This window comes from Monodon monoceros, unplaced genomic scaffold, assembly GCF_005190385.1.
Source record: "Monodon monoceros isolate NGI ecotype Baffin Bay Population unplaced genomic scaffold, NGI_Narwhal_1 Super_Scaffold_16, whole genome shotgun sequence".
NCBI lineage: Eukaryota > Metazoa > Chordata > Mammalia > Artiodactyla > Monodontidae > Monodon > Monodon monoceros.
Window position 1 is genome coordinate 111,038,217 of NW_021703772.1, and position 14,579 is coordinate 111,052,795.

General features: G+C 40.6%; 1 protein-coding gene across 3 annotated transcripts in view; it reads right to left on the bottom strand.

The window, feature by feature from the left end:
- OCA2 (OCA2 melanosomal transmembrane protein) overlaps window positions 1–14,579 on the bottom strand; it is a 271,619-nt gene that overhangs the window by 13,240 nt on the left and 243,800 nt on the right. For all 3 annotated transcript variants that reach the window (XM_029225950.1, XM_029225951.1, XM_029225952.1), the window contains exon 22: window positions 10,795–10,888. In XM_029225950.1, the coding sequence (XP_029081783.1) occupies window positions 10,795–10,888 (94 nt within the window). The remainder of the gene's footprint in view (window positions 1–10,794; window positions 10,889–14,579) is intronic.

A 14,579-nucleotide genomic window follows, 5' to 3' on the forward strand; every position in this document is an offset into this window, starting at 1 on the left:
GAATATTGATACAGTTTTCCATACTGACTGCACCAATTTACACTCCCACCAACAGTGTAGGAGGGTTACTTTTCTCCACACCCTTCCCAGCATTTATTATTTGTAGACTTTTTGATGATAGCCATTCTGACTAGTGTGAGGAGGTATTTCATTGTGGTTTTGATTTGTATTTCTCTAAAAATTAGCAATATTGGACATCTTTTCATGTGTTCATTGGTCATCTGTATTGGAGACCATGTCTATTTAGGAGAAATGTCTATTTAGGTTTTCAGCCCATTTTTGATTGGGTTGGGGTTTTTTTTGTTTTTTATTTATTTATTTAGGCTGCATCAGGTCTTAGTTGCGGCACGTGGGATCTTTTGTTGTGGCATGCAGGCTCTTTGTTGCGGTGCCTGGGCTTTTCTCTAGTTGTGGAGTGCAGGCTTCTCTCTAGTTGTGGCCCACGGGCTCAGTTGCCTCCCAGCATGTGGGATCTTAGTTCCCTGACCAGGGATTGAACCCACGTTCCCTGCATTGGAAGGCGGATTCTTAAACACTGGACCACCAGGAAAGTCCCCTGGGTTGTTTTTTTGATATTGAGTTTCTTTTTTTTTTTTTGCTTATAAATGTACCTTCCTCATTTTATTTTATTTTATTTTTTAGCATCCTTATTGGAGTATAAATGCTTTACAATGTTCTGCTGTATAACAAAGTGAATCAACCATAGGTATGCATGTATCCCCATTTCCTCTTCCTCTTGCCTCTCCCTACTACCCTCCCTATCCCACTCCTCTAGGTGGTCACAAAGCACCGAGCTCATCTCCCTGTGCTACGCGGCTGCTTCCCACTAGCTATCTATTTTATATTTGGTAGCGTATACATGTCAGTGCCACTCTCTCACTTTATCCCAGCTTACCCTTCCCCCTCCCTGGGCCCTCAAGTCTATCCTCTATGTCTGTATCATTACTCCTGTCCTGCACCTAGGTTCTTCAGAGCCTTTTTTTTGTTTTAGATTCTATGTATATGTTTTAGCATACAGTATTTGATTTTCTCTATCTGACTTACTTCACTCTGTATGACAGATCTAGGTCCATCCACCTTACTACAAATAACTCAATTTAATTTCTTTTTATGGCTGAGTAATAGTCCATTGTATATATGTGCCACATCTTCTTTAGTCATTCATCTGTTGATGGACACTTAGGTTGCTTCCATGTCCTGGCTATTGTAAATAGTGCTGCAGTGAACATTGTGGTACATGATTCTTTTTGAATTATGGTTTTCTCAGGGTATATGCCCAGTAGTGGGATTGTTGGGTCATATGTTAGTTCTATTTTTAGTTTTCTAAGGAACCTCCATACTGTTCTCCATAGAGGCTATATCAATTTACTTTCCCACCAACAGTGAAAGAGGGTTCCGTTTTCTCCCACCCTCTCCAGCATTTATGGTTCGTAGATTTTTTTGATGAGGTGATACCTCATTGTAGTTTTGATTTGCATTTCTCTGATTAGTGATGTTGAGCATCCTTTCATGTGTTTTTTGGCAACCTGTATATCTTCTTTGGGGAAAAGTCTATCTAGATCTTCTGCCCATTTTTGGATTGGGTTGTTTGTTTTTTTGATATTGAGCTGCATGAGCTGCTCCTATATTTTGGAGATTAATCCTTGGCCAGTTGTTTCATTTGCAAATATTTTTTTCCCATTCTGAGGCTTGTCTCTTCATCTTATTTATGGTTTCCTTTGCAGTGCAAAAGCCTTTAAGTTTCATTAGGTCCCATTTGTTTATTTTTGTTTTTATTTCCATTTCTCTAGGAGGTGGGTCAAAAAGGATCTTGCTGTGATTTGTCTTGGAGTGTTCTGCCTATGTTTTCCTCTAAGAGTTTTATAGCGTCTGCCCTTACATTTAGGTCATTAATCCATTTTGAGTTTATTTTTGTGTATGGTGTTAGGGAGTGTTCTAATTTCATTCTTTTACCTGTAGCTGTCCAGTTTTCCCAGCACCACTTATTGAAGAGGCTGTCTCTTCTCCATTGTATATTCTTGCCTTCTTTATCATAGATAAGGTGACCATATGTGTGTGAGTTTATCTCTGAGCTTTCTATCCTGCTCCATTGATCTATATTTCTGTTTTTGTGCCAGTGCCATACTATCTTGATTACTGTAGCTTTGTAGTATAGTCTGAAGTCAGGGAGCCTGATTACTCCAGCTCCTCTTTTCTTTCTCAAGATTGCTTTGGCTATTCAGGGTCTTTGATGTTTCCATACAAATTGTGAAATTTTTTGTTGTAGTTCTGTGAAAAATGCCATTGGTAGTTTGATAGGGATGGCATTGAATCTGTAGATTGCTTTGGGCAGTATAGTCATTTTCACAATGTTGATTTTTCCAATTCAATGGGATATCTCTCCATCTGTTTGCATCATCTTTAATTTCTTTCATCAGTGTCTTATAATTTTCTGCATACAGGTCTTTTGTCTCCTTAGGTAGGTTTATTCCTAGGTATTTTATTCTTTTTGTTGCAATGGTAAATGGGAGTGTTTCTGTAATTTATCTTTCAGATTTTTCATCATTAGTGTATAGGAATGCAAGGGATTTCTGTGCATTAATTTTGTATCTTGCTACTTTACCAAATTCATTGATTAGCTCTAGTAGTTTTCTGGTAGCATCTTTAGGATTTTCTATGTATAGTATCATGTCATCTGCAAACAGTGACGATTTTACTTCTTTTCTGATTTGGATTCCTTTTATTTCTTTTTCTTCTCTGATTGCTGTGGCTAAAACTTCCAAAACTATGTTGAATAATAGTGGTGAGAGTGGGCAGCATTGGATTTTTTCCTGCTCTAGGGGGAAATGGTTTCAGTTTTTCACCACTGAGCACAATGTTGGCTGTGGGTTTGTCATATATGGCCTTCCTTACGTTGAGGTAAGTTCCCTCTATGCCTATGTTTTGGAAGGTTTTTTTTCTTTTATCATAAATGGGTGTTGAAGTATGTCAAAAGGTTTTTCTGCATCTATTGTGATGATCATACAATTTTTCTCCTTTAATTTGCTAATATGGTGTATCACATTGATTGATTTGTTTATATTGAAGAATCCTTGCATTCCTGGGATAAACCCTACTTGATCATGGTGTATGATCCATTTAATGTGCTGTTGGACTCTATTTGCTAGTATTTTGTTGAGGATTTTTGCATCTATGTTCATTAGTGATATTGGCTTGTAGTTTTCTTTTTTTGTGACATCTCTGTCTGGTTTTGGTATTAGGGTGATGGTGGCCTCATGGAATGGGTTTTGGAGTGTTCCTCCCTCTGCTATATTTTGGAAGAGTTTAAGAAGGATAGGTGTTAGCTCTTCTCTAAATGTTTTTTAGAATTCGCCTGTGAAGCCGTCTGGTCCTGGGCTTTCGTTGGTTGGAAGATTTTTAATCAGAGTCTGAATTTCAGTGCTTGTGATTGGTTTGTTTATATTTTTTATTTCTTCCTGGTTCAGTCTCAGAAGGTTGTGTTTTTCTAAGCATTTGTCCATTTCTTCCAGGTTGTCCATTTTTTTGGCATATAGGTGCTTGTAGTAATCTCTCATGATCCTTTGTATTTCTGTAGTGTCAGTTGTTACTTCTCCTTTTTCATTTCTAATTCTATTGATTTGAGTCTTCTTTTATTTCTTGATGAGTCTTGTTAATGTTTTATCAATTTTGTTTATTTTCTCAAAGAATCAACTTTTAGTTTTATTGATCTTTGCTATTGTTTCTTTCATTTCTTTTTCATTTATTTCTGATCTGATATTTATGATTTCTTGCCTTCTGTTGGCTTTTGGGGTTTTTGTTCTTCTTTCTCTAATTGCTTTAGGTGTAAGGTTATGTTGTTTATTTGAGATGTTTCTTGTTTCCTGAGGTAGGATTGCATCGCTATTAACTTCCCTGTTATAACTGCTTCTGCTGCATCCCATAGGTGTTGGGTCATCTTGTATTCATTGCCATTTGTTTCTAGGTATTTTTTAATTTCCTCTTTGACTTCTTTAATGATCTCTTGGTTTAGTAGTGTATTGTTTACCCTCCATTTGTTTGTATTTTTTACAGATTTTTTCCTGTAATTAATATCTAGTCTCATAGTGTTGTGGTTGGAAAAGATACTTGATATGATTTCAATTTTCTTAAACTTACCAAAGTTTAATTTGTGACCCAAGATATGATCTATCCTGGAGAATATTCGAGGAGCACTTGAGAAGAAAGTATATTCTGTTGTTTTTGGATGGAATGTCCTATAAATATCAATTAAGTCTGTCTTGTTTAATATAGCATTTTAAGTTTGTTTTTCCTTATTTATTTTCATTTTGGATGATCTGTCCATTGGTGAAAGTGGGGTGTTAAAGTCCCCTACTATGATTATGTTACTGTCGATTTCCCCTTTTTTGGCTGTTAGCATTTGCCTTATGTATTGAGGTGCTCCTATGTTGGGTGCATAAATATTTACAATTGTTGTATCCTTTCCTTGGACTGATCTTTTGATCATTATGTAATGTCCTTCTAAATCTCTTGTAATAGTCTTTATTTTAAAGTGTATTTTGTCTGATATGAGAATTGCTACTCCAGTTCTCTTTCTTTCTTTTTTTTTTTTCCAGTATGTGGGCCTCTCACTGTTGTGGCCTCTCCCGTTGTGGAGCACAGGCTCCAGACACGCAGGCTCAGCAGTCATGGCTCACGGGCCCAGCCGCTCCACGGCATGTGGGATCTTCCCAGACTGAGACACGAACCCATGTCCCCTGCATCAGCAGGCGGACTCTCAACCACTATGCCACCAGGGAAGCCCTCCAGCTTTCTTTTGATTTCCATTTGCATGGAATATCTCTTTCCATCCCCTCACTTTTAGTCTGTATGTGTCCCTAGGTCTGAAGTATGTCTCTGGTAGACAGCATATATATGGGTCTTGTCTTTGTATCCATTCATCCAGTCTACATCTTTTGGTTGGAGCATTTATTCCATTTACCTCTAAGGTAGTTATCAATATGTATGTTCCTATTACCATTTTCTTAATTGTTTGGGGTTTGTTATTGTAGGTCTTTTCCTTATCTTGTGTTTCCTGCCTAGAGAAGTTCCTTTAGCATTTGTTGTAAAGCTGGTATGGTGGTGCTGAATTCTCTTAGCTTTTTCTTTTCTGTAAAGGTTTTACTTTCTCCATCAAATCGGGATGAGACCCTTGCTGGATAGAGTAATATTGGTTGCAGGTTTCTCCCTGTCATCACTTTAAATATGTCCTGCCAGTCCCTTCTGGCTTGCAGAGTTTCTGCTGAAAGATCAGCTTTTAACCTTATGGGCTTTCTCTTGTTTGTTAATTGTTGCTTTTCCCTTGGTGCTTTTAATATTTTTTCTTTTATTTAATTTTTGATAGTTTGATTAGTATATGTCTTGTCATGTGTCTCCTTGGATTTATCCTGTATGGGACTCTGTGCACTTCCTGGACTTGATTGACTATTTCCTTACCCATATTAGGGAAGTTTTCAGGTATAATCTCTTCAAATATTTTCTCAGTCCCTTTTTCTTTCTCTTCTTCTTCTGGGACCCCTATAGTTTGAATGTTGGTGCATTTAATGTTGTCCCAGAGGTCTCTGAGACTGTCTTCAGTTCTTTTCATTGTTTTTTCTATATTCTGCTCTGCAGTAGTTATTTCCACTATTTTATATTCCAGGTCACTTATCCATTCTTCTGCCTCAGTTATTCTGCTATTAATTCCTTCTAGAGAATTTTAAATTTCGTTTATTGTGTTGTTCATCATTGTTTGTTTGCTCTTTAGTTCTTCTAGGTCCTTGTTAAAAGTTTATTGTATTTTCTCCATTCTATTTCCAAGATTTGGGATAATCTTTAATCTCATTACTCTGAATTCTTTTTCAGGTAGACTGTCATTTCCTCTTCATTTGTTTGGTCTGGTAAGGTTTTTGCCTTGCTCCTTCATCTGCTGTGTATTTCTCTGTCTTCTCATTTTGCTTAACTTATTGTATTTGGGGTCTCCTTTTCACAGGCTTCCTGTTTGTAGTTCCTGTTGTTTTTGGTGTCTGCTCTCAGTGAGTAAGGTGGGTTCAGTGTGTTCTGTAGGCTTCCTGATGGTGGGGACTGGTGCCTGTGTTCTGGTGGATGAGGCTGGATCTTCTCTTTCTGGTGGGAAGGACCACGTCCAGTCGTGTGTTTTTGGGTGTCTCTGAACTTACTATGATTTTAGGCAGCCTCTCTGCTAATGGGTGGGCTTATGTTCCTGTCTTTCTAGTTGTTTGCCATAGGGTGTCCAGCACTGTAGCTTGCTTGTCATTGAGTGGAGCTGGGTCTTAGCGTTGAGATAGAGATCTCTGGGAGAGTTTTCACCATTTGATATTACATGGGGCTGGGAGGTCTCTGGTGGACCAATGTCCTGTACTCAGCTCTCCCTCCTCTGAGGCTCAGGTCTGACACCCAGCCGGAGCACCAAGACTCTGTCAGCCACTCAGCTCAGAAGAAAAGGGAAAAAAAGAAAGAAAAAAGGAAAGAAAGAAAGAAAAAGAAAGAAAGAGAGAAAGGAAGAAAGAAAAAAGAAAGGAAGGAAGGAAGGAGGGAAGGGAGGAAAAGAATGTTATTAAAATAAAAAAATTATCAAAAGTAAGTTAAAGAAAGAGAGAAGGAAATAAGAAAGCAACCAAACAAAAAAAAACTCCATCAATGATAACAAGCACTAAAAACTATACTAAAAAAACAAAAACAAAAAAGGACAGTCAGAATCCTAGGACAAGTGGCAAAAGCAAAGCTATATAGACAAAATCACAGAAAGAAGCATACATATACACACTCACAAAAAGAGAAAAAGGAAAAAAGATATATATATTTATATAAAGGAAGGGAGCAACCAAATCAATAAACAAATCTACCAATGATAATAAGCTCTAAATACTAAACTAAGATAAACATAAAACCAGGAACAAATTAGATGCAGAAAGTAAACCCCAAGTTTACAGTTGCTCCCAAAGTCCACCACCTCAATTTTGGGATGATTCGTTGTCTATTCAGGTATTCCACAGATGCAGGGTACATCAAGTTGACTGTGAAGAGTTAATCCGCTGCTCCTGAGGTTACTGGGAGAAATGCCCCTTTCTCTTCTTTTGTTTGCAGAGCTCCTGGGGTTCAGCATTGGATTTGGCCCCACCTCAGCCTGTAGGTCACCTGAGGGTGTCTTTTGGGAAGTCTGAAGTCTTCTGCCAGTGTGCAGTAGGTGTTCTGTAGGAGTTGTTCCACATGTAAATGTAGTTTTGATGTACTTGTGGAGAGGAAGGTGATCTTCACGTCCCACTCCTCTGCCATCTTGAAGGGGTCTCCTCCAGATTGGCTTTTCTTCACTCCACATAATTCTCTGGAAATTCATCAAGGTTGTCACTTGTATCAGTAGCTCATTTATTTTTTATTGCTGAGTAGCTTTCCCTGGTATGGATGTATTGTATCACAGTTTGTTTAAATATTTATTGTTGAAGGACATCATATTTGTTTCTACTTTTTGGCTATTATACATAAAGCTTCCATAAACATTTGTGTACAGGTTTGGGCGTGAACATAAGTTTTTATTTTTCTAGAATAAATTCCTAGTAGTGTAATTGCTGAGTTTTATGGCAGTTGCAGGTTTAGTTTTTTAAGACATTGCCAAACTGTTTTCCAGAGTGATGGCCATTTTACATTTCCAACAACAATGTCTGAGTGATCCATTTTTTCCACATTCTGGTCAGCATTTGGTGTTTTCGCTATTTTTTATTTTAGCCATTCTTATATGTGTGTGATGATATCTTATCATGGTTTTAAGATTTTTTTTTGATGTGGACCATTTATAAAGTCTTTATTGAATTTGTTGCAATATTGCTTCTCTTTTATGTTTTGGTTGTTTGGCTGCCAGGCATGTGGGATATTAGGTTCCTGACCAGGAATCAAACCTGCACCCCTCTGCCATTGGAAGGCAATGTCTTAACCACTGGACTGCCAAGGAATTCCCTTATCATGGTTTTAATTTACATTTTCTTAATGGTTAATAATGCTGAACATCTTTTCATGTGCTTATTTACAATTTATATGTCCTCCATTCCATATGTATATTTATAAATTCTATAGACATAGATATAAACAAAAAATCTTACTAAGATTTTGGTAGGAATTGCATTAAACCTAAATATTAATTTGGGGACAGTTTACATCTTTACTATGTGGAGCCTTCCAATCCATGAACACTGTATGTCTTCCCAATTATTTGGATCTTCATTAATTTCTTTTATAAGTGTATTGTAATTTCAGCTTCAGTATTTAATTTTTTGAGTGATTCTAAATAGTATTGTATATTTAATTGTGGTATCCATGTGTTCATTGCTAAAATTGATTTTTGTATGTCTATCTTGTATCCAGTGACCTTGCTGAGCTCACATATTAGTTATATGGTTTTCTGATTTTTTAAAAAATAGATTCCTTGATATCCACCAAGACAATCATGTCATCTATAGTAGGAACCATTTTATTTCTTCCTTTCTAATCTGTATACCTTTTATTTCCTTTTCTTGCCTTATTGCACTAGGTAGATTTTCCAGCACTATGCTGAATAAGAGAGGTGAGAGCAGACATCCTTGCCTTGTTCCCAATCTTAGGGGACAAACATTCAGTATTTCAACAGTAAGTATGAGGTTATCTGCAGGGTATTTGTAGGTGTTCTTTACCAAGGTAGTGGTATGCTGAACAATTTATGTAAAGAACTACTGAGACAAAAGTATAATATTTGCACATACACACACACACTGAAGAGCGCATCCCCATTTGTGCCTGGCTGTCAGTGCAGGGCATGGAGCCAATCTAATCTGTTGCTGAGCTGGACCTGGCTTTGTTTCACCTTAAGTTGAATTCAATTTCCCACCAGCTGCAAATGTTTTGAGGGTGGGATGAGGAGTTCTCTGAAACAGAGATATGAGCAAAGGAAGATTATGGGTTTCTGGCTATAAAGCTGAGTTATCAATTTTCTAACAGGTTTATAACCTGCTGATTGCTGAAGATTCTCTCTGAAGTTCTGTCCTGGCTGTCCACCCTTCAAAAGGTGGCTCTCTGCCCTGTCCCCACTTCAGTGTAGTCTGCAAAGGCCCAGCATGTCTCTGAAGCTTTTCTCTCATTGGTTCTGCAGCATAACCCACTTCACTGCACACTCTACAAAGGCACTAAGAGATTTCACTTAGCTTTTCTGTTCTTCAGGAACCATCTAGAAAATGTCCCATCCCCGCCTAACTAAAAATTGGCTTTGATTTCTTTTGAAGCTGTTACTAGCTTTGTAATGTACCATGTATTTGCTTTCTCTCCTTCACTGCCTTACCTCACTTCCTCCCTCAGTCTTCCTGCCTTAGGAGTACATGTCCCAATAAATCTTCAGCATGCAAACTTGCCTCAACCTCTGCCTTCTAGGACACCCAGGCTAAGGCAGATTTTTCTTAAGACTTATTTGAATTGTTCTTAGCTCTTAGTAAAAAGAGCAACCAAAAGGTACTGAGAGCAGATCAGGAAAGACTTTTTGTTTCAAACTATTTAGTGAGTCACACCCAATTTATAGAACAAATCTCCTCCATATTCATTCTACATGTTCTGGGAGAATCTGAACTAGCCCAGGAGGCTTCTCATCCTTTGAGACCCAGCTCAAAACTTCCCCTCTGGAGAGTCATTCCTGACTTTCCCCCAGTCTCCCTGGTACCCCCTGAGCACTCTATGCACGTGGCAATGAGAGGATACGTTTATGTTATAATCTTAGCTTAGGTGACTATCTCCCCACTCTGAAGGACAATGCCAGGGTATAGAAGATGCTCAAAAAGGTCTAATGAACAAAATTCCACACAGAGGACACATTTCCAGGTGTCTTTGGATTCTGTCTCTACCACTGATATTAAATGTAGCTTGAATGCAGTTATTGCTTTCCCTGGGGCTGATCTCAGATGGGGGCCATTTTAACAACCCTGCACTCAGAACGTGAGGCCTCAGTTGCTGGATTAGGTGAATTAGCTCTCCAGAAATCACAGAAACTTCACTGAATGACATTAATCTCCCTTTACAAACAAGAAGATAAGCTAAAAAGAAGGCTGTTGATCTAATAGTTGAGACAAATCAAAGAACAGAGAAAGATAGACTACCTAAGAATATCTGAATGTAAAAATAAAAACTTAAAAGGTATCTAGTGTGTTTATCTAAGATTCTCACAATCCTCTTGTATTCCCAAATGTGATTAGGCCTCCTTCCGAATACAATCACGTCCAAAGCCTTTGTGTTTACTCACCAGAGGTTAGTCTCTCCCAACATTTCTCTAATTGGCTTTTCAATGACTCCACAGGACAGCATACTCCTCCAGCCAAAAAGAATTTTAAAAAATCTTTCTTCTTACTCTTAGGTTAGAGTCTCTACTTCTTAGCTTACTCATTCATCACTTCACCCCCCAACACACACTCCTTAAAAAGGCAATAAGAAGCTGCCACTGAGGATGGTTTCTGATTCAATATCTGTTTCTAAACCTAAGCCACATCTGCATTCAGTGCGGGAGCAGGTTAACTTTGAGATGTCATAATGATCATCCTCAGGCCACACACTTAGAATGTCAGGGGCAGTTCTGCATAAAGTGAGAAGTGACAGGCCTTGCAGAGGAACTGAGTATGCCTAGAACTGCTCCAGTCAAAGGTGAAGATGGGTTTCCACTCAGGAAATCATCTGGACTATTCTTAATTTACTTTCAATTTGGCATGCATTAATTATCACTTCAGGCTCACCACAGTGTCAGGGGGCCCTCCCTCAAATGCATTAATACCCCCTTACCTCCCAGGCAGGCGCCGAAGGCAAGGGCATATATGAGTGGTGGCACAGGCAGGCTGACCTCAGGGTCTCTGCTCAGGTTCAGGAGCACAGGAATCTGTGAAGGAAAAGGACACTGATATCAGGTCCATGGAAGCCCAGAGGAGTTTCCCATTCTATGACCAACTTGCAAAATCCAAAGCACTTTTATAGCAGTCAAACTTTATGGAGCACAGGATGTTCAAAAGGAAATAAAAGCAACCTTTGGAATCCACAAAACCTTGAGTTTGAGACCATCAGTAAGTCTTTGTTTCCAGCCACATGACCGATTGGTCCCCCTTCTCCTCAGCTCCTTCTCCAGCTGCTGCTGTGGATTCCTAAATGGGGTGAAGTCGCATAGAATCTAACACAGTGTTTGGGACCACAACCATCTAACCAGCATTTATTAGCCCTGACATGGATCAAGTCCTACACTAACTCCATGCGTACATCATTTTATTTAATCCTCAAACTTCCTCCAGGTGTGTATGTTATACCTTCAATTTATAGATAAGGACATTGAGACATGGAGAGACACAGATCTTGTAAGTGGCTAAGCCAGAATCAGTTCTCTGATTCCAAACTGCATGCAGGTAAACCAGTGCTAAACCATTTCTCACCACTGCCTCTGTGCAGCCACCCCACACCTGCTGATGTTCATGATGTAACAAGCATCAGATTCAATGACTAGGAAGTAGTATTCTCTAGTAAATCATGGCAACATCCAGTGCATCTTTCTAATAGGGATAAATTTCACATTATAGTAATTAGTGAAACACGTAGCAGTTGTGACGGTTCTGTGTGAAATTTGTGTTCCCAAAACATGCCCCCTTGTGGCTCATGTTGCTAATGAAGGACAGAAGGAGATGTATTCATTGGACCTGCTTCCAGCATGCTCAGGAGATGTTAGTCCATGTTACCACTGTTAGGTACCTCAGAGCAGCCCATTAGAGGTTAAGGAGGGACCCCTGGACCTGCTGCCTTGGAGCAGTTGCCTTGTGTGAACCTCTGTAAAGAGCAGGAAGAGGAGGGCTCCAACAGTAACCCATCTGGAAAGGACTACCCAAAATCACAGACAGAAAGATAAAAACAATGTGGAGATATGTAAATGACATGTGATTTCATTTGCTATAGAGAATTAGGGGACAACAGAGCTACACTCTACTGGACACCAGGTTTCCTGATGTCATAAAAGCAACACCTCATTGCTTATTTGGGAAGATTGGATCACTCCCCATCATTTTATCTCTGCAATAGGACTTCACTTGCATGTCTTCTGCAGTGGTCTCCAGTGAAACAGACAGATCTACTTCCCTACCCCACTGACTCTGGCCTTGGCCAGTGGCTTGTTTGACCAGTGGGTGGACTAGACAGAAGCACCCCATGTTACTGTAAGCCTCTCTGAAGCTTCAGGTTCGGCTATGAGAAGAGCAAATCCCAGGAAGTATTGCCACCTCTTGGTGTCCCCAGAGGGAGGACATGTGGAAGAGCCCCATAAGCGCCAGCAGAGCCCTGACCAATGGGCTGTGGCCAACCCACAGACCTATGCACCTACGGTACACACTCCTCTTCTAGTCCTGCCAAAAGCTCTCCAGAGTTGCCTTGTGGGGTCTGAGAAAGAGCCCTTCCTATTAGCTGGGTCCAAGGAGAATTTCAATTCACTTTTCATTCTCGGTAGCCCCAAATATTTACTGGAAGAGAAATGAGTAACATCCTGGGAAGTCTACTTCACAAAGAAACAGAAATTCCTGTCAGAAGGGTCCCCTAAGCAGTCCCCATGGCAAATTTCAATCCTTGCTTCTGTTGTCTCATGATGAACCCAATTATTGTCACAGAGGAAATTTCAGACTTGAAGTCTTGGTTCTTTGGAGAAACGAGCAAAGTAAAGCTTCTCCCAGCACCTAGTCATCAATGAGCAGAGCAAACACACACACAGTGTGGCCGCCAGGCACTATACACACCAAGCAGCATGCTGTCATAAAAGGCCAACCTCCACCTTAAAGGACTTCTTGTGCTAGTTGGCTCGAAGAAACAGACTTGGAACAACTAAGCACAGGATGCTGGGCCCTTGTCAGGGGTACTGAGGTGTAAAAGTTGGAAGGGGTCCTTGACCCTAGTGCTACTAAAAATCAAGACAACTCTTCCTGTGCACATGTTCCAAACCATATAGTTACAAGTACCAGATTCTGTTATAGGCTGATGGCTGCAGAAAGATATCCACCAAAAAAAGCCCTGGGAGAGGTCTAGAGTCCTATGAAGAAACATCAGCAACATAGTGGAACAAAAAACTTGAGAATAACCACACAAAAGCGAAGGAGAACAGCATTGGTCAGGTCCCCACTCCACACCCTACAAGAATGGGTTGTTGTCTCACTGGCTTCATACCAGGTCCCAGAAAGCTTCATTTTGCCTGCATCATCCCATTCCCCAAGCCAACACTGCTCAGCACCAAGTGGGAACTTCCTATTTAGAAATAATTCCCCTCACTGGGAAACAGAAAGCAGGATGAGCAAACCTACTTCCCCAGCCTTTCAGGGAACTGCACAAAGGACCCACTTTTGTTTCACCCCAGCCAGAAACTGTCAAACCTGAGTTGTATAGAAGCAGTTAAGAACAAGGAAGAAAAGCAGGGGCTACCAGTGTCAGTCTCACACTAGGAGTTACTATGGTTTCCAGCGACCTGCTCTATAGATGATTCTGGTAGCTTTCACCACTGAAGGAATCAATGACCAGCACAGCTGCTGCAGACCTCCTGAATATTTTACTGGTTTATGCCCCACAAGTATTTGTGTTCACTGACACAAGCCATCTGAGTCCCTTCCCAATCCCTCATGCAAGGCCCCACCATAGCCTGGGACCAGGACCAGTAGCCAGCCCACACCAGCAGCTGTGAAAATGAAAGATACCAGCCTAGAATCCTGCAGGTGACCACCCCATGGTAGCTCCTCCAGCTGTGCTCTTATGCACCACTGGACTGACACCAGTCACTGACTTCGACTTGCCATTCCTGTGGCAAGATCTTGCAGCCAGAGGACTGTACCACAATAGCCAAGGCCCTCACAGTTGCTTGTGGGCCCCGGTTCAGCTCTATGTCTTGTCACTGGCTTATACTACTCTGCTCACCTGTAGCTAACCCCTCCAACTGTACACCTGCATGACCCCAGTCTGACTCCCAAAACTAGTCTCCACTGCCATGTACCCATGGCAAGAACCAGCAGCTATGGAAGTATGCACCAAGAGTAGGGCCCCTGCAGCTTCCAGTGCAACTACAGGTGGCCTCAGTCTTTGCTGCTTCACCAGAACCCCATCAGTATATGCATGTTTGTAATTGGCCCTTGCCACCACACAGGCACCTGCTGCTGGCCCCTGCAGCCAAGTGTATGTACACCACAAGCTCTGATAACCACTTTTATCAACCCTGGTCCCTAGCTGCAGGAACTGGAGGCACCACTGAGGACCACAACAGTCCTTGCAGTCTCTGTGGACCATCCACACCACTCACCAAGGACCACACAGTATCAGTGATGTGGACTCCATCATGCTGAGCCAACAAATCACCATGCACCCTGGAACTAGAGCTTCCACATGCCCTCACAATTGGTGCCTTGTGCTCAGGTCATGGTACTCTCAAGCATGCCCCCAACTGCAGGTGAAGATATTTTCCATAAAGTTTGGAAGAGATGGCTGCTTCTCCACATGTGCAGATACTTGTGCCAGGCTACAGGGAACAAGAAGAATCAGGGAAACATGACTCAACCAAAGAAAGAGTG